The sequence below is a fragment of the Lissotriton vulgaris genome, chromosome 5 (genome assembly GCF_964263255.1).
Source record: "Lissotriton vulgaris chromosome 5, aLisVul1.2, whole genome shotgun sequence".
NCBI classification, from domain to species: Eukaryota; Metazoa; Chordata; class Amphibia; order Caudata; family Salamandridae; genus Lissotriton; species Lissotriton vulgaris.
The window spans coordinates 914,255,014-914,280,795 of NC_141693.1; the positions used below are offsets into that span (position 1 = coordinate 914,255,014).

At 44.9% G+C, this 25,782-nt stretch overlaps 1 protein-coding gene across 1 annotated transcript in view; it reads right to left on the reverse strand.

Moving 5' to 3' along the window:
• KNDC1 (kinase non-catalytic C-lobe domain containing 1) overlaps nucleotides 1-25,782 on the reverse strand; it is a 757,927-nt gene that overhangs the window by 98,333 nt on the left and 633,812 nt on the right. The window contains exon 23 of the mRNA XM_086922530.1: nucleotides 3,807-3,983. Coding sequence (XP_086778656.1) covers nucleotides 3,807-3,983 — 177 coding nt within the window. The remainder of the gene's footprint in view (nucleotides 1-3,806; nucleotides 3,984-25,782) is intronic.

A 25,782-nucleotide genomic window follows, 5' to 3' on the forward strand; every position in this document is an offset into this window, starting at 1 on the left:
GTTGGTGGTAATTTGTGATTTCTGTGAAAAATGCTCTTTTTTGCATTTTTCAAAGTGCAATGTGAAGCACATACATGCCCGTATGGCATTTATGAGCACCACATGTGCACCCATGCTCATTTCAGGGGTGCAACAGGGTGTCCTTTTGACACCCTTGAAATTGCATTCTCAATTCGGGATTTGCTAATTGCTAATTGCAAATTGAGAATGTCTTCAAATTCATTCCTATGGGCCTCTAGGCCATGGGTACTCACAAACTTTCTCTCGGGGGCCAAATTTACAGTTTGGTTTGTGTCCGAGGGCCGCATCGGTGGGGGGGCAGGGTCAGTGGGGGAGGGGGAGGGGCTAGAGCAACAACATAAAACTGGCCATGAGGTTGATCATAGGTCCCTGCAGTGGACGCCTTCATCCACTGAGCCGTCCCGGCATACACACATCTCTCTCGGTCTCCCTTCCTCTCTATAGCTCTCTCTCCCTCTCACCCTCCCTCCCTCTCTCCTGTCTTCCTCTGCCTCACTCCGACTGTCTCACTCCCTCTCTCTCACTCCCTCTCTCTCACTCCCTCTCCGTCCCCCTCCCTTTCCCTCCCTCTCACTCACTCTCTGTCCCACACCCTTTCACTCCCTTTCCCTCCCTCTCCCTCCATTTCCCTTCCTTTCCCTCCCTTTCCCTCCCTCTCCGTCTCCTTCCCTTTCCCTCCCTCTCACTCCCTCCCTTTCCCTCCCTCTCTGTCTCCATCTCACTCCCTCTCCCTCCCTGTCCGTCTCACTCCCTCTCCGTCTCACTCACTCCCTCTCCCTCCCTCTTCCACTCACTCATTCACTCTCACTCTCTCCCTCTCTCTCACTCGCTCACTCCCTCCCTCTCACTCACTCACTCCCTCTCATTCACTCCCTCCCTCTCACTCACTCTCACTCACTCCCTCCCTCTCACTCACTCTCACTCACTCCCTCCCTCCCTCTCACTCACTCACTCCCACTCACTCCCTCCCTCCCACTCACTCCATCCCTCTCACTCACTCCATCCCTCTCACTCACTCCATCCCTCTCACTCACTCCATCCCTCTCACTCACTCCATCCCTCTCACTCCCTCCCTCTCACTCACTCACTCCCACTCATTTACTCATTCTCTCTCACTCACTCCCTCTCACTCACTCCCTCTCACTCTCACTCACTCCCTCTCACTCTCACTCACTCCCTCTCACTCACTCACTCCCTCTCACTCACTCACTCCCTCTCACTCATTCTCACTCATTCTCACTCCCTCTCACTCCCTCTCACTCATTCTCACTCATTCTCACTCACTCTCAGTCACTCTCTCACTCCCTCCCTCTCCCTCCCTCCCTCTCTCTCCCTCTCACTCCCTCCCTCTCACTCCCTCCCTCTCACTCACTCCCTCCCTCTCACTCACTCACTCCCTCTCACTCACTCATTCACTCCCACTCACTCACTCACTCACTCCCACTCACTCCCTCCCTCTCACTCCCTCCCTCTCACTCCCTCACTCACTCCCTCTCCCTCCCTCTCTCCCCCTCTCTCTCTCCCTCTCACACTCTCCCTCTCACTCCCACTCACTCACTCCGACTCACTCACTCCCACTCACTCACTCCCACTCACTCACTCCCACTCACTCACATCCACTCACTCACTCCCACTCATTTACTCATTCTCTCTCACTCCCTCTCAGTCACTCACTCCCTCATAGTCACTCACTCCCTCTCACTCACTTCCTCTCACTCACTCCCTCTCCCTCACTCCCTCTCCCTTACTCCCTCTCACTCTCACTCCCTCTCACTCCCTCACTCACTCCCTCCCTCCCTCTCACTCCTTCCCTCCCTCCCTCTCACTCACTCACTCCCTCTAACTCTCTCTCTCCCTCTCCGTCCCCCTCCCCCTCCCTTTCCCTCCCACTCCCTCTGTCACCTCACCCTGCCTGTGTGCCTGCCGGGGCGCACACACACTCACAGCAGCACCCAAGCACTTCACAGGTCATTAAAAGACCATTTGCATGTTAATGATGCCTTTGTATTTCACCTCTCCTAGGCCCCTGCAGCTTTACTCTGGCCATTCCTAGGATCGCCCGCCGGCAGCCCACACAAAGCAGCAAGAGTCTCTCTCGCTGCTGCAGACACTTAAAAAAAAAACTCAGGAAACACAGGTATGATGTCTCGGGGGTCCGCGGGCCGCCAGGGAAGGCTTGCCGGGCCGCCACTGGCCCGCGGGCCGTACTATGAGTACCCCTGCTCTAGGCCAATAGGAATGAATGGGGAGCTATGCCTTAATTGCAAATCGCAATTTGAGATTCACAATTAAGGAATATGTAGGATTCGCAAAATTGTTTGCAAATCCTACATACATAGCATTTTGCGATTCTCAAATAGCGATTCGCAAAAAATCGCTATTTGAGAATCAGAAGATGACTTTTGGATACATATGGCCCTAATGAGGGTTTCACCTTAGACCTGTCCAGTAGCTCTGTATCCTAATTTGATTATAGTGAGATGATTCTATGAAAAATATTTTCCGGTGATGATTCCCATACACATCAACACATCAATGTAAATGACTTCATTGTTCTTAATGTTAATATTAACACAATATTACCAACCCAGTATTTGTTTTCTAGATATATTAAGCCTATCACAAAAATGTAACTGCAGAAACATAAATCACAACCAATAAGGGAGGGTGAATGGTTTTCATCATGTATTCCTCCTATATACATGCTCTGGCTATGTACCTGAGCAATAACGACTATGTTCTTGCATTTTGGTTCATAATGCTGTTATTTGCTGTCATTGCAAATCTGTAAATGTTAATGAATGTACTTAATGGAATATAAATGAGGGCATACAAACAAGGTATTTGACAGTACATTTTTGGCTAAAATAACATATGGATGGGGTAAAAACTTCACAGATTAATCTGACATGTCAATAGATTTGAAAGACATTCATTGTTTCTAGTCAAACTTCTCCATCTAAATCATTGATTTACAGTTCTTATGAGGCAAGTGATTACTAATGAATGGTCTACAGTTTAATTAGTATAGAAAATGTGACTCTGTTGCACTGTGAGGATATAGGATAATTATCTAACCTCAGAAGGTTTACATTTATAGAAAGAGATGATTAAGATGGACCAATCATGCTGTGACTTTCACTTTTCTCTAAATGATTTGGGAACATCACGCTTCACATTGTTCCAAAGTATGTTAATGCAAACACTCACAATATTAAAAGTTTCAGACTGTGTGCTTGGCAGGAGACCTTTTAAATAGCTCAAATTGATTCCACAAAAGAATCATAAAAAGCAAACACTGTAGAACACACATAACTATAACCCATGTTGTGCTAGTGGGACAGACGTTTCTTGCACCCCAACTTTCACATTTGTTAGACCTGTGGTGAATCCACAGCGGTCTAATTTCCTTTCACAGTCATGCACTACCATCAAAGACTTACCTTCCTGGAGATAATATCTTCAGACAGATCAAGTAAACACTGTAGAACACACATAACTATAATTTATGTTGTGTTCGAGCGATAGACATTTCTTGCTCCCGAAGTATCATTATAGCTTCCAAAATTCCTTTCCCAGTCATGCACTACCATTAAAAAGTTACCTTCCTAAAGATATTATCTTCATAAGGATCAAGCAGACAATAAAACACACATAACTATAACCAATGCTGTGTTAGAGGGATAGACATTTCTTACACCACAACTTAATCATTTATCAGATCTTGGGTGAACCTAAGCTACCCAATTTCCTTTCGCAGTCATGCAATACTTTCAAAGACGTACCTTCCTGGAAATATTATCTTCAGACACTTTGAAACAAAATGAGTATAATGACTTTGTCTCCTCCTCATCCCTTCTCTCGTCAAGGCTGGAGCCAGGTGATGCACTGCTAGATTTGTGGCTTGTCAGATCTTGAAGCAAGGACAGCAAATGTTCACCATGGCTATCATTGGGAATAATCTAAAGAAATGTGTAGACCAAGCATTAATTTAAATAATCTTCCACAAAGAAAACTACAAATTCAGTAACGGAGGTCAGGTTTAAGTCCAAATGCACTATCATATGAACAGATGTAGCTGGCTTCATGCTAGAAACAAACCTTAAGGGAGCGGAATCTGTTGAAAAATTGAAACCGCAGTGGAAATTTACTTTTATATATTTCTATAATGTTTTTAAAATCAGTTATTGGCAATCAGAGCGGAAGGCATTTGTTGCTCCATATAGAAATATTCAGAAACAGTGTTGGGAATTTGTCTTTGCAGATAATGCTTTTTATCAATGTTATAACACAAGTTACATCATTCAGAACTGTTAACTATTTTTGATTGGGTTGTACAATTTCTTTAAGAATTTGAATACCTAAAAAGAGATATGTTAAGTTATCATGATTGAAAATAGTAATTTCAAACTCTGAAACAAAGCAATATTTATTAGCTATTTACAGAGCATCTGACCCTGTTTCACTGGAAAAGGGACATTGTTTAAAAAACGCTTTCGGGTCTTAAGACTTGTGTCATCCTTGTTTGCGTTCTGTGCTGGCCCTGTGAGTATCACTAATAGGGAAGCATGTTGTAATCATTCAGGGATATTGAATCATTTGGCAACCTGCCATTAGAATTTAGTGACAGGTTTCAAAAGAGAAAATGCTCTGAAGTAACACAAAAAGTTATATGTATCTTGTGTTAAATTATTAGGTTTATGGAACCAGTCAAATACATCAATCCAATCAGCAAGATTAGCAACTAAGAATTGATTCTTTTTTGTCGCATGCCAATAAATTATGCACTATCCATATTATTGAAAAAAATTATTACATTCTGTTTTCTTGAACTTGTAAGAGTAAAACTCAAAAGTCTTGACCATCTCAACTACAGAAATAAACATGACCGATAAGGGATTGAGAGTATTGAACCCCTAACCATCAATACTCACATGCGTCGAAGTTGACAGGTAAGGTGAAGTCAGGCCTTTTTGCCTCAGATAATTTAAGAAAGTATGTCCATATGTTGCTTAGCCACAGTGGACCATATTGGCATTAGTGTGGCCAATGCTTGTTCATGCCAATGGTATTTAACGAAGCCTTCTGTGCTGCCTTTCAAATTCACATTGAAGAACTAAGAATCTGGTTTAAAATCAGACACTGAAACAGTCATGACAGCTTAGGTGAAAAGCATGCAATTACATCCAGTGAAGAAAATTATTCAATTTAAAATCCCCTGCACTACTGAGTATTTCGGACCAGCACTGTTTCTGTTTAATTATAAGATCCAGCCTACATTCAACTAGTGCCTCCTTTCATTAGATTCCTCGTTTTTGCCTTTTATATTTGTGCTCCATAAAAACTTCATGCAGGTAAAAAGCAAAATGAGGACATAGTCCAATACCCACAGCCAGTGCAATTCTGTTATTTAGGCTAGCTAACATGGAACCTACAGTGATCATGTGCTTGACAAAACACAAATTACAAACACACAATTATGACAGGTACAACTAATGCATTTCTACAGTGATCTACATGTAGGAATTGTTTTTTTAGGTCTAGAGATGGTTTTTCCATTCCTTTCTCCATAGATAAACAAGCACTAATTACATTTTAAGGCTGTGGAGTCATCATTGAAATCCCTGAAAGGAGAAAGATTACTAAAAAAATGCAATGGGAATGGTCCACTTATTACCCTAGTACTAATCTTCAAAGGTACAATACAATTCTTTTTTCTTTTCTTTTAATATAATGCAGACTAGAGATTGAAGAAAACTAAGGAATTTAATATAATGGATTGATTTATTCCAAACAACTCAAACAATGCAGCTTATTGTTATCATAAGTTTTAACCCCTTGGGCGCGGCCGAGATCCTGTGCGGCACTTTTATTGAGTGAGCATGTTCATGACGGCCCCCAGCCGTCATCAGCACACGAGCACCGTGATGCATGACGGCCGGGGGCTGTTATCAGCATGGAAGGGGTTAAACACAGAACTTTAGATATGTAGGTGAAAGGATATTATGGAACTGGATATACTATTCTGGTGGGTGTTCACTTGAAAAGATTTTTACTAGAAAAGACATAGAAATCATGAAAGTAAACAACATTAAGAAGACATAATTAATTCCAAAATGTTGTTTCTTTCAAACTGATGTTGCTGCTTCTGACAAGAGTTGAGTTGATCTCTAGTTCATTTTCGTTTTCATGAACACAAATCTGATATTTTATAGTCTTAGAATATCACAACTTCTTTGACCTAGGGGGCAGCCTGACATTTTTATACTATTTTACTAGTTGTATTTATCGGCATCTTAAAACACTTTTTTATAACAAGACTGATTCTAAAAATGTACATTAATTAAAAAATGTGTCTTCAGATTCATTTCCTTCCTGACCGCCTATAGTCAGCTGATATAAATTTGCACCTGTATGTCTTCAGCATAGTTTATCAAAGTAAACAACAGCGGTCCTTGACAAGAGAGGATAACCATTAGAATAATTATAGGCTACAATCTGCACTATAATGAACATGAAGTCCAGCTGGACTTCCCAATTTATTTGATAATGAAATAAGTCAAATTTAACCAAACAACAGTTAGGCAGTGGGACACAGTCCTGTATCCACAAAGCTAGACAAACAATACACAGTACAAATAACTAGGAATTTTCAGGCATTTGAAAAGTGAGGGAGCAAAAAGGACACTTTTCAATCTGTTTGCTTCACATATGTAGAAAAAACATGATGTTGGCACAAAGTTGTGAACTGGTGTTTAGACTACATAAATTGTCGACGGCGTTTCGATCCAGTTACAATTATGGATCATCATCAGGACATTCAATGCTTGCCTGAATTGAAAGCCTCTGGGGCGGTATGGGTGGTTAACCGGGTCATGTGGGGAACCATGGACGGTCGGGCTGCCAGATATGGAGCCTTTGGGTGAGAAGTGGAATCCCTGGATGGGTGATTAGTGGATGGGGATGTCTTAAAACCAGGGGAAATACCTCACGGTCAGAAGTAGGTTCCCGAACTGCGCGAAGGGCTGTGGGGTTATGATATTAAGGCGCAGCTTGGCAGGTGTGGTAGCAGGGACCCGTTTTATCTAGCATTCCAAGGGTCTAAGATGGGGAGCCGATTTGATGTAAGGGCACCAGTTAGGTTGCCAGAATCGCAAGGCGGCTGCAGGTGGTGGAGACCTGTAATAAGGCTCCTTCAGTTCACAGTGGAACTTCCGAAAACATCTACGGGGCACGATCGCGCCGTCAGACCAAAGCATAGTTCGGTTTCAGCATAGTTTATGGCATTATCCGTGTTTTTTTCTGGCCTAGCTTCTCTTTAAACTCTACATTTCAGATCTGATTTTACACTGTCAACCTTAATTGAAAGTGTATAGGAATGAAACTCCAAACCACCAGAGACTAAAAAACAGTCTTATTCCAGAACAATAATTCCTAATGTATTTAAATGACACTCCAATCCATTTGAGGCTAGGCAATAGCCCTAATCATCGCAACCACATAGAAATATCTATTTCTGAACCAAGGAACCCACTTGTGCCTGAATTGATCTAAAATGTGATATTCTCTCTTAATAATGACAAACCGACTGTTAGAGAGAACCAATTGATCTTGATACAACCAGGGATACAACCATACCTTTAAAATACAAAGGGAAGTTACGACAGGATGTTATTGACACGCTTATGCTTAGGTAACTTACACAACACAGTTACATTTCCAAACATGAACAATTGGTCACGCCCCTTAGACCCTTGCCCATGTGACGATATATCCTGACAGACCATGATTCACCTTATGTTTTTCTGCAATGTTTATACATTGTTAGGAAAAAGATGGATTTTGCCAATTTTAAAAGAGCTAGGACTGAGACAATGCCGTCCCGCATTTATTAAATTGCAACTTTTAGAAAATTGAATTTTGAATGATTGTATATCTAAATATATGAAAGGGGTTGTTAGATTCAGAAAAACAATGTAAATCCCCTCATTGCGAATAACTGGATGTCATTTCTAACCCGTGCACATGTTGGACGATGAAGTACGAGGCTGAAGTCTTTTTAATAACGTTTTTAATGGATTTTAAATCATTTTGTAGAAGTGGTGTATTGTTATGTGTTAGATTGAGGCCCTAACATAGGTGCACTGTTTCAGAGGCACAAATCCTTCCTACCACAAAGACAGGCAGGCCCTTTCACCCACTTTCGGCCCTTTCACCTACATTAGCCCTCCTTTCACAATAACGAGCACAGAGGCTGTCCCTTATCCGATGTGTGCTCTGGGCAAAGAAGATGGTCCATCCTAAATACGTCTTCTCCATGTCCAACAGTGACTAACCTAAAGTCACAACGAATTCTTAGAAACTGACCCTTAAGCTCTTAGGATTTTTCCTAGCACAGGAATATTGATTTCTCCAAGAACTCATTAAATATGCATGAAACACTGTGCCCTAAGGGTTCATTCCTGACGTCTTCCTCTGACTGACTTTACATCAATACCAACATTCCAAGCCACCTATCAGGTATAAATATACCTCCCTTTGCCCAAGCAAAGCAGAGGAGACCAAGACTTCCATGCCAACACTCTGACCGGAGACGCTGCAAACTGCGTCATATGCAAACACAACAGGTGATGGACCGAATGTGGATCAATGTCACACACTCAACCCAGTCCAGAGATCTGGGCCCAAATCCATCATTATTTTGCACTCCACACCACCCTGGGTTAGACAATGGCGATATGCAAATCAGCTCTGACCCGGTGCCCCATGGGAACAGTCCAGTCCGAACTACAAAAGCCATGTCCTTCCCAGAACGGAATCAAGCATCCGAGGACCGGACCGGTTTCGAGGTAACACCTCTCATCAGTCCGGCTAGCTTGACTCCAGTGGTGTGGAGTGCCTGGGACCCACGTCTGGGCATCCCCAGGGCACTTAGGGCGGAATATGCAAACACAACAGGTGATGGACCGAATGTGGATCAATGTCACACACTCAACCCAGTCCAAAGATCTGGGCCCAAATCCATCGTTATTTTGCACTCCACACCACCCTGGGTTAGACAATGGCGATATGCAAATCAGCTCTGACCCTGTGCCCCATGGGAACAGTCCAGTCCGAACTACAAAAGCCATGTCCTTCCCAGAACGGAATCAAGCATCCGAGGACCGGACCGGTTTCGAGGTAACACCTCTCATCAGCCCGGCTAGCTTGACTCCAGTGGTGTGGAGTGCCTGGGACCCACGTCTGGGCATCCCCAGCACACTTAGGGCGGAATATGCAAACACAACAGGTGATGGACCGAATGTGGATCAATGTCACACACTCAACCCAGTCCAAAGATCTGGGCCCAAATCCATCGTTATTTTGCACTCCACACCACCCTGGGTTAGACAATGGCGATATGCAAATCAGCTCTGACCCTGTGCCCCATGGGAACAGTCCAGTCCGAACTACAAAAGCCATGTCCTTCCCAGAACGGAATCAAGCATCCGAGGACCGGACCGGTTTCGAGGTAACACCTCTCATCAGCCCGGCTAGCTTGACTCCAGTGGTGTGGAGTGCCTGGGACCCACGTCTGGGCATCCCCAGGGCACTTAGGGCGGAATATGCAAACACAACAGGTGATGGACCGAATGTGGATCAATGTCACACACTCAACCCAGTCCAAAGATCTGGGCCCAAATCCATCGTTATTTTGCACTCCACACCACCCTGGGTTAGACAATGGCGATATGCAAATCAGCTCTGACCCTGTGCCCCATGGGAACAGTCCAGTCCGAACTACAAAAGCCATGTCCTTCCCAGAACGGAATCAGGCATCCGAGGACCGGACCGGTTTCGAGGTAACACCTCTCATCAGCCCGGCTAGCTTGACTCCAGTGGTGTGGAGTGCCTGGGACCCACGTCTGGGCATCCCCAGCGCACTTAGGGCGGAATATGCAAACACAACAGGTGATGGACCGCATGTGGATCAATGTCACACACTCAACCCAGTCCAAAGATCAGGGCCCAAATCCATCGTTATTTTGCACTCCACACCACCCTGGGTTAGACAATGGCGATATGCAAATCAGCTCTGACCCTGTGCCCCATGGGAACAGTCCAGTCCGAACTACAAAAGCCATGTCCTTCCCAGAACGGAATCAAGCATCCGAGGACCGGACCGGTTTCGAGGTAACACCTCTCATCAGCCCGGCTAGCTTGACTCCAGTGGTGTGGAGAGCCTGGGACCCACGTCTGGGCATCCCCAGCTCACTTAGGGCGGAATATGCAAACACAACACGTGATGGACCGAATGTGGATCAATGTCACACACTCAACCCAGTCCAAAGATCTGGGCCCAAATCCATTGTTATTTTGCACTCCACACCACCCTGGGTTAGAAAATGGCGATATGCAAATCAGCTCTGACCCTGTGCCCCATGGGAACAGTCCAGTCCGAACTACAAAAGCCATGTCCTTCCCAGAACGGAATCAAGCATCCGAGGACCGGACCGGTTTCGAGGTAACACCTCTCATCAGCCCGGCTAGCTTGACTCCAGTGGTGTGGAGTGCCTGGGACCCACGTCTGGGCATCCCCAGCGCACTTAGGGCGGAATATGCAAACACAACAGGTGATGGACCGAATGTGGATCAATGTCACACACTCAACCCAGTCCAAAGATCTGGGCCCAAATCCATCGTTATTTTGCACTCCACACCACCCTGGGTTAGACAATGGCGATATGCAAATCAGCTCTGACCCTGTGCCCCATGGGAACAGTCCAGTCCGAACTACAAAAGCCATGTCCTTCCCAGAACGGAATCAAGCATCCGAGGACCGGACCGGTTTCGAGGTAACACCTCTCATCAGCCCGGCTAGCTTGACTCCAGTGGTGTGGAGTGCCTGGGACCCACGTCTGGGCATCCCCAGCGCACTTAGGGCGGAATATGCAAACACAACAGGTGATGGACCGAATGTGGATCAATGTCACACACTCAACCCAGTCCAAAGATCTGGGCCCAAATCTATCGTTATTTTGCACTCCACACCACCCTGGGTTAGACAATGGCGATATGCAAATCAGCTCTGACCCTGTGCCCCATGGGAACAGTCCAGTCCGAACTACAAAAGCCATGTCCTTCCCAGAACGGAATCAAGCATCCGAGGACCGGACCGGTTTCGAGGTAACACCTCTCATCAGCCCGGCTAGCTTGACTCCAGTGGTGTGGAGTGCCTGGGACCCACGTCAGGGCATCCCCAGCGCACTTAGGGCGGAATATGCAAACACAACAGGTGATGGACCGCATGTGGATCAATGTCACACACTCAACCCAGTCCAAAGATCAGGTCCCAAATCCATCGTTATTTTGCACTCCACACCACCCTGGGTTAGACAATGGCGATATGCAAATCAGCTCTGACCCTGTGCCCCATGGGAACAGTCCAGTCCGAACTACAAAAGCCATGTCCTTCCCAGAACGGAATCAAGCATCCGAGGACCGGACCGGTTTCGAGGTAACACCTCTCATCAGCCCGGCTAGCTTGACTCCAGTGGTGTGGAGTGCCTGGGACCCACGTCTGGGCATCCCCAGCGCACTTAGGGTGGAATATGCAAACACAACAGGTGATGGACCGAATGTGGATCAATGTCACACACTCAACCCAGTCCAAAGATCTGGGCCCAAATCCATCGTTATTTTGCACTCCACACCACCCTGGGTTAGACAATGGCGATATGCAAATCAGCTCTGACCCTGTGCCCCATGGGAACAGTCCAGTCCGAACTACAAAAGCCATGTCCTTCCCAGAACGGAATCAAGCATCCGAGGACCGGACCGGTTTCGAGGTAACACCTCTAATCAGCCCGGCTAGCTTGACTCCAGTGGTGTGGAGTGCCTGGGACCCACGTCTGGGCATCCCCAGCGCACTTAGGGCGGAATATGCAAACACAACAGGTGATGGACCGAATGTGGATCAATGTTACACACTCAACCCAGTCCAAAGATCTGGGCCCAAATCCATCGTTATTTTGCACTCCACACCACCCTGGGTTAGACAATGGCGATATGCAAATCAGCTCTGACCCTGTGCCCCATGGGAACAGTCCAGTCCGAACTACAAAAGCCATGTCCTTCCCAGAACGGAATCAAGCATCCGAGGACCGGACCGGTTTCGAGGTAACACCTCTCATCAGCCCGGCTAGCTTGACTCCAGTGGTGTGGAGTGCCTGGGACCCATGTCTGAGCATCCCCAGCGTCATGCCAAAGCTCCAGCTGGCAGACGTCCATCCACCCATCCTGGAGTGTCCTGCTTGAGATCAGGATGAAGTCCCACTAAGGTGATGGGGTTAGACTAAAATTCTAGGGGGATTTGTGGCTCTCTAAGACCTACACACATGCTAGGTACACTCAGGTACATCTAGTTAGGCATCATAGGTGTATAGACTTTATCTTAATGCATTCTGTATTTCATGTACTTTACTTTCATGTTCATTACTATTGCAAAATGGTAGAACTATACAATGTCTTTTTATTTAAGTGCACTGCTGGCCATAATTCTCTGCTACTGCCCAACAGTTGTCGCAGCACATATAAGCAGTACTAGAATAACAACTGTGCAATAAATTTTATTGTAAACACACCCAACTGTTTCTTCTATGTACTTCTCTGAGATGAGTGACTGAATGAAAAGTAGTATATTGTTTCCACGATCCTGAGGGATCAGGGTTTTATGTTATGTGGTTGCCAGAAGCTCTTCCCTTCTTGTCTTCAAGAAGTTTCTAGTGGCTTCTGAGCTAGCTGGTACACAGTAATTAAGTTTATTATACATGATAGGGGCATACTTACCTCAGTCCTATGCCAAGCCTTTTGTGTATGTTATCCCAATGCGCAGAACCTATAAGGGAAATAGGAACTACACTACAGTATGTTCTTCTTGTACCATGCTTTTATGAATTAATACTTGAATCGAATAACACGAATTTTGAATTCATTTGATCTAAAATGGAACTGTGGGCACCCAGAACACAATTTTGAATATGAACCCATTTCACTGACCCTAACACCTAGTAAAAACTTTAGTATTGGCCTTTAAACAGAAAAATCTAGGCATTTTGTGTGAATTCATCCTACGCCTCTCCTAGTAAATTATATTGTCAAAAACACCATGCTGTCACTCATGACTCTTAGTAAAATTGTCTCACTACTACTTTCAAATTATTGAACAGAATTTACAAGCATGATTGTTCTGTCCTGGGGAATATGGGCCTAATTTAGAGTTTGGTGGACAGAGTTCTCGATCACAAATGTATCGTAGTAGTCTGTCTGCTAAACCTTCAGTTTACCTGCTGTATCTATACTACTATTATAAAGGAAGAACTTTGAACCTTTGAGGCGGGTAAACTCGGGAACCACAGCGCCAATCCAAACACCCGATACATCGTTGTAATTGGCAGGGTCTGTAGATGGACATAGGCTATATAGAATAAAAAAATATACGTCATTTAAAATATTTACCTAAAAATAAAAAGTAGTCCCTTGGAAGTAGCGCCGGCCGGCCGCGAAGTGCGTGCTGACATCAGGAGCCAGGGAGGAGCGGCGGACATCAGCGCGGGGAGGAGCGGCGGACAGGCGGAGAGGAGCGGCGGACAGGCAGTGAGGAGCGGCGAGGAGCGGCGGACAGGCGGGGAGGAGCGATGAGCGGCGGATGTGGTAGGTGAAATACAAAAGCTACAGGCGGGGAGGAGCAGTGAGCGTAGGTGAAATACAGGGGGGGAGGAGTGGTGAGCATAGGTGAAATACAGGCGGGGAGGAGCGGTGAGCATAGGTGAAATACAGGCGGGGAGGAGCGGTGAGCATTAAATGAAGCAAAAGAGGTAGCAAACCGTGCATTACAAAAGTGAGAATCGTGAGCCAACAAAATACAACAGCTAGCAAACGGTGCATTACATGAGGAAAAAGTGACACGTGCAGGTTACAAAAGCGTACAAAGGAAACATAGAGGTATAATACTGCCATATATGTTGGAAGGCTCCGGGGGAACCACGGACAACGTCGGGGCGGGCGAGGGCCCTGAAGCATGATTGCTCCCGGACAAGGTCGGGACGGGCTGCTAGTTTAAAATAAAATGGATACTGACAGGTTTCCAACAGTGGTGCCCACACTGGCTGTGCCATTGGAAAACGTAATCTTATGACTGAATGGTGTAGAGGGTAAGTGCATTGGACCACCCACCCTGTAAAACCTCATGTCATGAACTGAAAAAAACACAATGACACCAATACCCTAGGTGTAATATCCTAGGGTGTGGGAGCCACTATTTGTTTTGTTTCACTAACAAACTACCACTTTTTTGGTAGATACACTGGAGACACATCACGTTGGTAGCTGTGACCCCAGAAGCTGGAAACATTACTTCATCTTGCCTACCAAGGAATCCAGCAATATATCTTAACAGACGAGTTATATCATATATCAGCATGTTGGCAAGCATCAAATGTTATGAAGGAAACTAGCTAAGCAGTTTAACTGTAAATCAAGCTGTTCCTCGTGTGATGGAATAGCTATATCAGATCTGTCGACCAAGGAGGTCGCCTAGGCTCAGGCTCATCCTAAAAATGAAGCAGCAGGAGCTGGAACTCGACCTTCTCTGGCAGCTATGGTAAGAAAAACAAAATTATTTTAAAGTATGCTGTGTTCTTGCCAGTGGAAGTGTATTTATGTGAGAGATCGTGTGTATGTGTGAGTGTGGGTCTGTATGTGTGATATGTTTGTGTGGTGTGTGTGCGTGCGTGGAAGTGAGTGACAGGTATTGAGAATGACTGAGATTGAGGGGCAGATTTATCAGTCACACGAATTTACGCATAGTGGTGCAAAGACTTAATAAAGTATTTATTTTATAGTGAAAAACATTTTTTAAACTAGAAAGTAGCCTTAAAATAGCACAAAGCATGCTTTGTGCTGCCTTGCGCCACTTCGCGTCACGGAGCATGCATGGGTGTTGTATGGGCATTCCCACACTACAACTCATGCTTTTTGATGCAAAGACCTATCTAATAAAAATGTTAGACAAAGCTTTGCGCCAAAAATAGCACCTTCTTGAGGCAAGAGTTAAGTTGTAGAAATGCTCTAATTTTTACTAACGTTTTACACATTGCTTGGGTGCTGCATTATGCAACACACTTTCAATGTGTGAAAAGTTGTAAAGGTTGTCCAGGCGTAGTATTCTGTACTGAAAGGCTAACCATCAAGTACATAATTTATGCCAGACATGATGCACCCACCTTTGCACAATGGGGCTAAGAAATGTGTGGGTGCTTGTGGCCTGGTTTTGGTGTTTGGGTGGTTCCTGTCTCCCATCAATAAAGCATACTGGAAGAAAGTAAAGGCTGTGGCTACGATTATTTAAGACAGTGGTGAACAGCAGCCTGTTTGAGCACCAGGGTTTGGGAAGAGAGCAGCTGTGCAATATTTTATTAAATTTGGCTCTGCAATGCTCTCTTCTGCTGGCGCAATGCAGCGTAGAACCTTTGGTTGCTGGCTGCACTGTGTGACACCATTTTGTAGTAAATGTTCCCATAAGTGTCAGTGAGTATGAGTGAGTCAGTGGGTGACTGAAAGAGTGACTGCTAAAAAGTGAGAGTATGTGGCTGAGAATCTATGAGTATGAGGGAGGGCTAGAGAGTGCGAGGAAATGTGATCAAGGCGAGGAAGTGTGTGGCAGTGAGTGAGCAGAACTCTGAGTGAGAGTAAATGAGGACAAGTGAGTCAGAATAAGTACTTGTGAGCATACATGAGAATGTGGTGTTATGCTTTAGAGTGTGCCCTTGGCTGTGGCTTACTGTTGGTGAATCTTGTCTTATAGAGGCGCCCATGGGAAAATTCTGGCACAGGCATACTGGAGGCAGTTCTTCACATCACAGGTACCAGAGACAAATTCCTATCAAACTAGGGCACACTAGAGTTATACTTGGCATATGGTGACATCCATGACAAAATCCTGGTGCTGACGTACTGGAGGAAATTGTAGCAGTGGAATCCATACTAATATAATAAAGAGAGAGCCCAAACCTTTGAGGCGGGTAATCTCAGGAACCACAGCACCAATCACAACACCCAATACAGCATTGGAAAGAACAGTTGCAGCAGAAGGACATAGGCTATGCAGATGCCCACCATATACATTTAAAAGGTAAAAGAACCGTGCCAGCAAAGCAATCCCTTGTGGGCGTGTCTGCGTTGTGCTGTGGGCGTGTGCTGGGGGCGTGACAAACACTGGGGGCGTGTGGTAGGTTCCACCCTTCCTGCCATGTCTCATATCGTGTGCTAATCCCACCCTGCTCCCTTTAAATACCCCTGCACCCCATAATCAAAACCCACCCTTATTCCTTAAAATACCCCAACACCCTTAAACACTAACCCATCTTAACCCTATAAATATACCCTGATCCCCAAAACCCAAACCTATCCCTAAACCCTAAAAATACCCTTGTACCCCAAAAACCCAAACCTAGTCGTGAACCCTATAAATACCCCTGTACATCAAAACGCAAACCTACCCCTGAACCCTAATAATACCCCTGTACCCTGTGGTAAATAAATTTACCTAGTCAGTTTTTCCGTATAATTATCATTACAAGACAGCTCATTCAAATGAGAGGCAGAGTCCGTGGTATCTGAGTCATACGGGGTTTAATGAAAAAGGAACCTCGAGGTTGGAGATCATGTTCCGTCACCACTGGGGTTCGGGAAGGGACAGTCAACGTTTTATTAACATTACACATTATATATAGTAAAGTAACATAATTGAATCCAATACAGTAGGCGTAACAGGTGAAAAAGAGCGAGATAAGAACACATGTGCGTAAGAAGAGGCGTGAAAGAAGGCGTGTAATAGGCGTACACGGAGGCGTGCACTGTACATGTCAGAGAAACGTCACAAGAATCGTCACATGTGGGTGGGTGCATAGAGAAAGTTGCAGAATCAGCAGAAAGTGCGGATGCGCGCGCAGCTAGCATGACGTGACATAGACGTGTAACTGGGGAGAACTTTAACACTAGTAGAGGAGACAGAAGTCTTGGATGTCAGAACCACCTGGACCTATAACATATCTGGTATCTTATGTTTGGAGGATGTATTATCTGGAGTAGAAGGTCTCTCGGGCAGAGGCTATTCTATACTGAATGCTAGTGCGTACATATGCGTCTACGTGTCTACGTGCAGGGGCCATGGGCCTACTATGGCAACGGGAACTGTAAATTACTTGCATAGAGACAGGAAGACTTGCTCTTTGCTCTGCAGACGGGGAGATGTTTACCTAAATCACTAGACAGGAATGTATTTTCGAGGAGGCTGAACAGATAACTTGAAGGCAAAATACGGTTTTGGCAGGCAGGCCAGGTTGAGCCAGGCACCGCTTCGCTTGGCAGGAAGTAAGGCAGAGGTCAGGGATACGTGTCCATGCTGCAACTTTCAGAGGCAGGAGGCAGAAAGGGCTCGGAGACAGAAATCAGGGCCTAGCTCGGCAGAGCCAGGAAAAAACGTAAAAGTGTACCATGTAAAGACGTTGGCATGGTATGGTTAGGAACTGAATTATCGATCCATTCATGGTGGATCTGAAAGAGGACATGTTAACGTTGGACGCAAATGTATTTGCGTCTTCATATTCGGTCGTGGAGGGAAATTACATGTACTTGTAAGCACGTACATGGAGACGTTGGGGTACACGGTAGGGGACATACTTGACCATAAAAATTTCAATTACCTCATTCCCTCCTTGTCCCCTACGTTCCCTTCAGGATATATCAATCTTCATGAGTCCATCTATCTGTTCATACAACATCATTTGCTCATCTTTTTTCATTCGGGCACGAGAACGTGGACTTGGACGGGGAATACATGATGTGGCGCACAAGCCGCAAATCGCTGGCCCACATTGTAGACATAGGCAACAACTGAATACTATGAGTAGGGCTATTCCAAGGAAGGATAGGACTTTCCATCCCCAGGCTGATAACACGCTCCAGAGCCAACCGGACCAGGTCCAGGTGCCTGGATTTTGGTGTATCTGACTTGCAATCTTGTGGAGCTGAGTTATGGCTCTGTATACTGACGGTGCGTTATTTGGAATGAAAACACAACAACTGGATCCGATGACTCTACAAGCCCCGCCCCTATCTGCCAGGATGACGTCAAGGACAAGACGATTTTGAAGTACGACAAGTCTCATAGCAGACTGCTCTTCTGTTAAGTTACCTAAGGCAAAAGTAGTTTCATTTACTACAGCTTCAAGGGTTCTGGTCAATTTACGTATCAGTTTACTGTTTGAGACAGTTCCTAAATAAGGAAAGAATCCTTTATTGAAATCTGTGTATTGTTCCCATGTTGTTTCAGTGTAATCGACAATCGGGAGTTCTCTCTTGGGTCTAGCATGAATGAGATGAGAATTTCTATGGTAATCAGGTGGGGCTAGAAAAACAGGTGGCAATAGGAATGCAATGTAACAAGTACCATCCCAGTCTGGAGGTAAACGAATATAAGCTGTATGGCCACAAATGAAATAGGAATGTCGGGAAGCTTTGAATGTAGCTTTGCCTTTATCACTGAATTCAATAACTGTATTACAATCGCTGTGTCCTAGATGTACTGAACCATTCTTTCTAACGCATAGGTCACCTTTCACTGGCAAAACTGATATTGAGGGTAAATTCGAACTAGTTTCTGACTGAACATTCAAAATCATGAGGCTAAGTGTAAAATTACCTAATCCATACACTTTGTTTTCTAGATCGGTACCTGTCATTTGGGGAAGACCCTCCTTGTCAGGGAAACATGCCCTATTCATAACTGTATTCAGGTCTCCCCATATCCAATTACCTTGGGAAACTTTGGACTTACTGTCTAACGAGGACATTAATGTAAACCATGCACCACATGAACCATTATGTGTAAACGGGTAAGGAAAAAGAGGCAAGGCTCCTGTCATTTTCTGATAGGGAGGGAGTCGGCCACATACCCAGCAATCAGTAGCATTGCTAGTCTGATGAGAATGATGTAACATACGGATGAAAGAATTGTTACGCAGTGCAAGTCTGTAAGAAAGTTCGTGCGGGGGCAGATCACTAAAGGTGTGGTCTGCAGTGTCATTGTAAGAAGAATGTGCTTGTATAGGAAAATATTCATGTAACATATAGCTTAGGCATATAATCGTAAGACTCAGAAAAAACATGACGAGTAAAGTAACAATACATCTACTTCGGAGATTCTTGCAATATTTCTGTTTCTTGATCTCCTGTCTATCTCTCTCACTATGTGGGTCTAGCTTGTACATGTCAGGAACCTGTCTAACCGCTTCACCCAGGGGGGGACTTAAACAATTAAACTGTCTGACTTACTAGACCTCAACTTTAATTTGTACTCCTGGGACGGAGTTTTCTCTACCAGGGGGAGTTTAGTATCAGTCTCTGGAATGCGAAAGTCCTGGGAATCAGTCTTTGGCGGAAGTCCATAACATTTCTTGACGTGGCTCGAGTGGAGCCAATTTTTTCTGCCCTCGAGTTTCACTGCAGTCCTTGTAGTCATTAAAACGATCTTCGGCTCCTTCCAACGGGGCTCCAGAGGGCTTGACCTTTCAAAATTACGGACGTACACGTAGTCACCAGGGACGATCTTGTGTGGCTTCACCTCGGTGTTGTCTGGAAAGGCTGCTGCGACCTGTGAACGACATGATTGTAGTGCAGACATCAAGGAAGCAAGGTAATCTGTCAGCATATTACTGTCAACATTGGTTAATTTACGGGGCAGAGGCGTCCCCCACATATTCGGTGGCCAGCCAAAAACCACCTCATACGGGGATAGCCCTGTCCTAGAATGGGCTACCATTCGCATATAGAAGAGAGCAACTGGAAGGGCTACTATCCAGTCTACTCCTTTTTCTGCACAGACCTTGGCAAGACGTGTTTTCAGAGTCTGATTGTGTCTCTCTACTAATCCAGCTGCTTCGGGATGCCGAAGACAGTGGAACTTCCATTGGTACCCTAACAAAAGGGAAACCTGCTTCATGAGCTCGGACGAGAATGGTTGTCCGTTATCTGAATACACGACACGAGGCAAACCAAACCTCGGGAAAAATTCGCGAACCAACTGCTTGGCAGTGGTCACGGCAGTGTAATCTGAGACTGGATATGCTTCTGTCAATCGGGAAAGTGCACATACAACTACGAGGACATACTTGAATCCTCGACAACGGTCCATCTGGATATAATCCATCTGAAGGACTTCAAAGGGGTGATCAGGAGGATGAAATCCACCTTGCTCTACTGGAATGCCTTTACCTGGGTTGAACTGACAACAGATCATGCAAGTACGCACTTTCTGCTAAATGTGCAGGACTATGTGCTGTGTTAATGATAACTTGAACCATAGAGTCGGGGAGAAACCATGTGGCTTTTCCCTTCGTCATCCATCCCTGTTCTGTCTGGATCCCTCCTAGTTCTGTCCATTCCTTGATTTCATCTGGGGTAGCATGTGTCTGTATGTCTATTACATCTAGTGTGGGATCTCTGACTGTCATGCAATATGTTGGAATTACTGTCTTTGTCATATCAGTCGTATGAGTATGAGTCTGTGCTGTATGTTTGGCTGTTCGATCTGCCAGGTCGTTACCCTGGGAAATGGTATCTGTGACTTTCGTATGTGCTTTACACTTCATGATGGCTATTGCTGTAGGCAAATGTATTGCTTCTAACAGAGCTTGAATGAGGGGACCGTGCTGTATCTTGGCACCGTGGGAAGTTAAAAAACCTCTCTCTTGCCAAAGGACTCCGAAGTCGTGTACAAGTCCGAATGCATAACGGGAATCTGTGTATATGTTAACTTTCAGGTTCTTGGCTCGAATACAGGCTTGGGTCAGAGCGATGAGCTCTGCTGCTTGGGCAGACAGGGTGTCAATACAATGTGTTTCTATGACTTCAGTTTCAGTGGTCACTGCATATGCGGCCACCAACTCTCCTGTACTTGTTCTCATACATGAACCATCCACGTAAAGTGTCAGGTCTGGATCTGGTAATGCGATATCTGTCAAGTCTTGTCTGGGCTTCGTCATAGTGTTAATGACTTCCACACAGTCATGTGCCATAGGGTCTGTTGTATTTAACGGTAAAAGTGTAGCAGGATTCAGTGTGTTGCAGCGTCTGATTTCTATGTGTGGCTGGAATAACGTCAATTCATAACCTGTCAGTCGTGCTATAGTCAAGTGCTGAGTCTGTGTTCGGTTTAAAAGAACTTCCACGGAATGTGGAACCTGTACTGTCAGTTGGTGTCCTAATACTATGGAATCACTTTGTCTAATTGCTAGAGCTGTTGCTGCAACTGATTTCAAGCACGCAGGCAGAGCCTGGGCTACTGGGTCTAATGTACTGGAAAAATAAGCACATGGTTTGTGTGAACCTGCTTGATCTTGGGTGAGTACTGACAATGCAGTACCTTCGCGTTCTGTGACAAAAAGTGTAAAAGGCTTGCTGTAACATGGTGTTGCTAAAACAGGTGCTTGACATAGGGCTTTCTTCAAGTCGTCAAAAGCTTGTGTATGTTCCTGAGTCCAAGGGAGGACAGTCGATGTCGCTGCCTCCTGGGTTGTCAACTGTATAAGGGGCTTGGCTAGATATGCGTACTGAGGGATCAATTGTCTACAGTAAGAGGTGAGGCCTATAAAGGCCCGTACTTCTTTTTGTGTCTTGGGTTGTGGCATATGTACAATTAGCTGGATGCGGTCAGGTGTAAGCTGTCTCCCCCTCTTGGACAGCAAGTGACCAAGGTACACAACTTGCTGAACACAGAATTGCAGCTTCGAAGGAGACACTTTGTGTCCCTTGTCGGCCAGAAAATATAGGACTGTCAGAGATGCTTGTTCACATTCTTGTTCACTTCGAGCGGTGATCAATAGATCATCGACATACTGAAGTAGGGCAGTGTTAGCAGGCATGTGGATACTGTCAAGTTGTCTTTTCAATGCTTGACTATAGATACTCGGACTTTCCGTGAACCCTTGAGGTGCACGTGCAAATTTAAAGCTTCGGCCATTTAAACTGAATCCGAAAAGGTACTGGCTTTCTGGATCAATGGGAACACTAAAGAAGGCATTCTTAAGATCGATTACAGTAAAGAACGCCGCTTCGGAATCAATAGCAGTCAATGGGGATGAAATATCTGGGACCACTGGAAACTGAGGTATGATACATTTGTTAAGCTCTCTAAGGTCAATCACTAGACGATATACAGGAGGTGCATTTGGATCAGTACGTTTGAGAATCGGAATGATTGGAGAATTACAAATATTGGAGTCAGTTTCTACAACTACTCCTTGAGCAATAAGCTCGTCAATGATTTTCAATAAGGCTGCTACAGCCTCAGGTGGCAATTTGTATTGTCGGATTCTGGGCAGAACAACTCCTGGCTTGAGTGTGACACGATATGGTGTGATATACATACAACCTACATCAGTCGGACCTTGTGCCCATAAATGCTGTGGTACATTCTGTAATCGGGGATCAAAATCTCTCAACACATAGTGACCCTTGAAGTCACGTAGAAACAATCTCACTCCTTCCGGAGAACAACATATTACAGCTCCTAGAGCTTTCAGCGTTTTGATACCTAGCAGGTTTTCTGGACATGACTTCGTAAGCAATAAATCCGTAGTACGGGACAATGGACCAACCGCAAGGGGAACTGGTTTCGATACTTCATTAACAATAGGCTTTCCTGAAAATCCAAGGGAAACATTCTGTGAGCCTGAGAGGGGTGCCCCTGGAACCTCGTCATGACTAATGGTAGTTCTGCTTGCCCCTGTGTCAATCAAACATTTTCTGTCTTTTCCTAATACTTGACTATGTACATAAGGACCGTCTTGATCTACAGGAATCTCGATGAGAGGCAAACCCACTTCCCTCTCTAGGCTATTTCATGAATACTGTTGGTAATCTGGATACTCTGACTGTGCATACTGGTACATCTGCTGTGTAACGTGTTGTGTTGCGGCAACGGGCTGGGGCTGTGGTACCGCTACGGTCTGTTGCTGAACATGTTGTGGAGCAGGTTGCGGATTCTGTTGAATATTCTGTTGAACATATTCTGGCCTAGGCTGACGTGGTCTTTCTTTCGTTTTGCCTGTAGCAATATTATGTTTCAGAACGGCACAATCGCTAATAAAATTACCTGGCTGTTTGCAATAATTGCAATTTCCTTTAACCGGACCTGTAGGACGACTAGTCTGTGTGTTCTGCGTGTTACCCCTCCTCTGACCATCTGCTGGAACAGACTGGGCAACTAATACTTTCATTTTAGTGTCTTTCATGCGTCTCTGTTCATGATCGTGTTCCTCTCTGATTCTATTCTGGTGGTACTGTAAAATTTGTAACATTTGGGAGGGCGTATTTGCTTGCCATGTACTTTCGACTTTCAATACTCTGTTCTTAACCTGGGGTAAGGAATTCTCAACTAATTTGGTTACGAAAAGATGTGGGAATGACTCGCTACTTGTTTTCAGGCCACTATTAATAATAAAACATTTCTCGAATCGGGAATAAAAATCACTAGTGTCTTCGTCTGGTTTCTCTTTGCAGGCTGAAATTGCATCACAATCTTCCTTTTTAACTGTCAATAATCTAGGCAAAACTTGTACTAACAATCCTGGTAATGCTTTAGTTTTGTCCCCAAGACCTAAACCTGGGGTACGTCCTTTTTCTTCATCTTCTAATTCTGTCCAATTAATCCTTTTATCTCCCACCTCCCAATCCTTCTCTTTCAATTTTTCGTAAATCCCTGCTGGCAATAATACCTTTAACATTTTAAGAATGTCTGAATATGTGTAATCGCTCATAAGTAACATATCTTTCAATTCACGGTGGAATCCTGCAGGGTCTTTATCGTGACAAGGTACAATTTTCTTCATTTCCAATAATTCCATTTTAGTCAGAGGAGTGTATACAAATACACGTTCAAGCGTATCATCTGGCTTCCGGATTGGGTGTACTTCTCGTAAAGGATTCTGTCTGTCTAGGTGATATGGCTGTCTAACTGGGGGTGGAACTGAAACAAGACGTGGAGTCAGGAACGTACTATATTTGTGACGTTGTTCTAGAATGATATCAATCAAATCGGTACCTAGGCCTCTCCATCTTCTCAGGAGTAAGTCTTGCAATAGATTATACAGCGGACCTGGATCACACTGATGGTTTTCATACTGAGTAATGAGATGTTGGGTCATGTATATACCAGCTAGTCGCTGTTCTTCTGGAGTAAGACTTAAAAACGTTTGCACTACTAGATCATTGTTATATATACTGTCATCCCCGGCCCATTGGACTGCTGACCGGGCTAGTTCCTGATCACGTAAGGTATTGAGTTCATGATAACCTACTCTTTCTTTCAGGATCTTATCAGTAACTTGGAATATATGTTCAAGAGAACATTGCTCTGGTATCGGGGAAAGGTATCGTTTCTTGCTTTCTAGACGAATGGGTCTTTCAAAAGGACTATTTAAAGGATACTGTTTAGGAGGTTTCGCTCTACCTACATACGCTACCAGGTCTTGAGTTACTGTAGTATTCTCTGGTTCTTCCTCCTCTGAGGTATCTTTATCGTCTGACTCGAGAGGCCTATCAGCCTCCCGTCGGGCATGTATTGCTACCATTTCTTTACGGATCTTTCTGGTCATGACATCTATACAATTCTGTTTATCATGTTTACAATCTGCAATATTCTGACTCCATTTTGACAATCCCTCCATCTCTTCTTGCGAAAAGCCTGGCTGGTCTTGTTCCCTTATCAAACAATTAATCAAAAATCGCAAAATTAAAGCTTGTGTCTCAACTTTCTGGTGTGCCATGGCTTCACGAACACAACCTGGCCTCTCTCCTGTTCTAATAAAATGATATATGTTGTCTAGATGCTCTGGCATTTCTGGTAATAACATCAGGTAGTCTGTAACGCGGCGTAGACGTAATGAGGCTAACATCATGGGTCCTGTCTTGCCAGGTACTGGATCATATCTACAATCCGTAAGTAACTGTTTAAGCTTTTCGGCTGGGCTTGCTTTAGGTGTACGCTGCATTGCTAATTCTCTCATTGTCACTCGATGTAATTGTGGCGGGGTTCGGTGGTAGCCTCCTACGGCACCTCCCGAAGCGGAAGCATGAGCATAACCTGGCTGTGGGGCAGGCATATGTAACGGGATTGAACCCTGGGTTGCATCTGTCGAAAAAGGATTAGTAGAAGGAACAGAAGGGGAAGTGACAACAGGTGCGGGAATATGCTGACGTGGAGGGGTCGTGGCTTGGGCTTGATCAGCAGGAATATGCTGTGGCAGATTATTATCAGCAGGTTGTACGGGTACATTGGTATATGCGGGAGCTACATCATCTAAATAGGAAGAAAGGAAAATATCTGCTGCGGTTTTATGGTGACGTACTTTAGTCGGAACCAATGGTGGTGGCAAGTTACTGGATACTTCCGGGTTGGCCTTAGGCAGGCCCTCGGCAAGAACTGGATACATGCCTGTAATGAGTGCATTTCTTTGACGGTCTAATTGTTCTGATCTGACCTGTTCTCCTTCTCCTAGTAACTCTTTTTCTTTGGCTTTTTCGGATTCTTCTCTACTTCTCTCTGCTTTTCTGAATTCTTTTTCTGTTCTTCTATGCGATTCTTTACGCCACAGTTCTATGGCATCTTTCTGAGATTGTCTGGCTTTCTTTTTCCATAACGCTTCTTCTACTCTCATGATG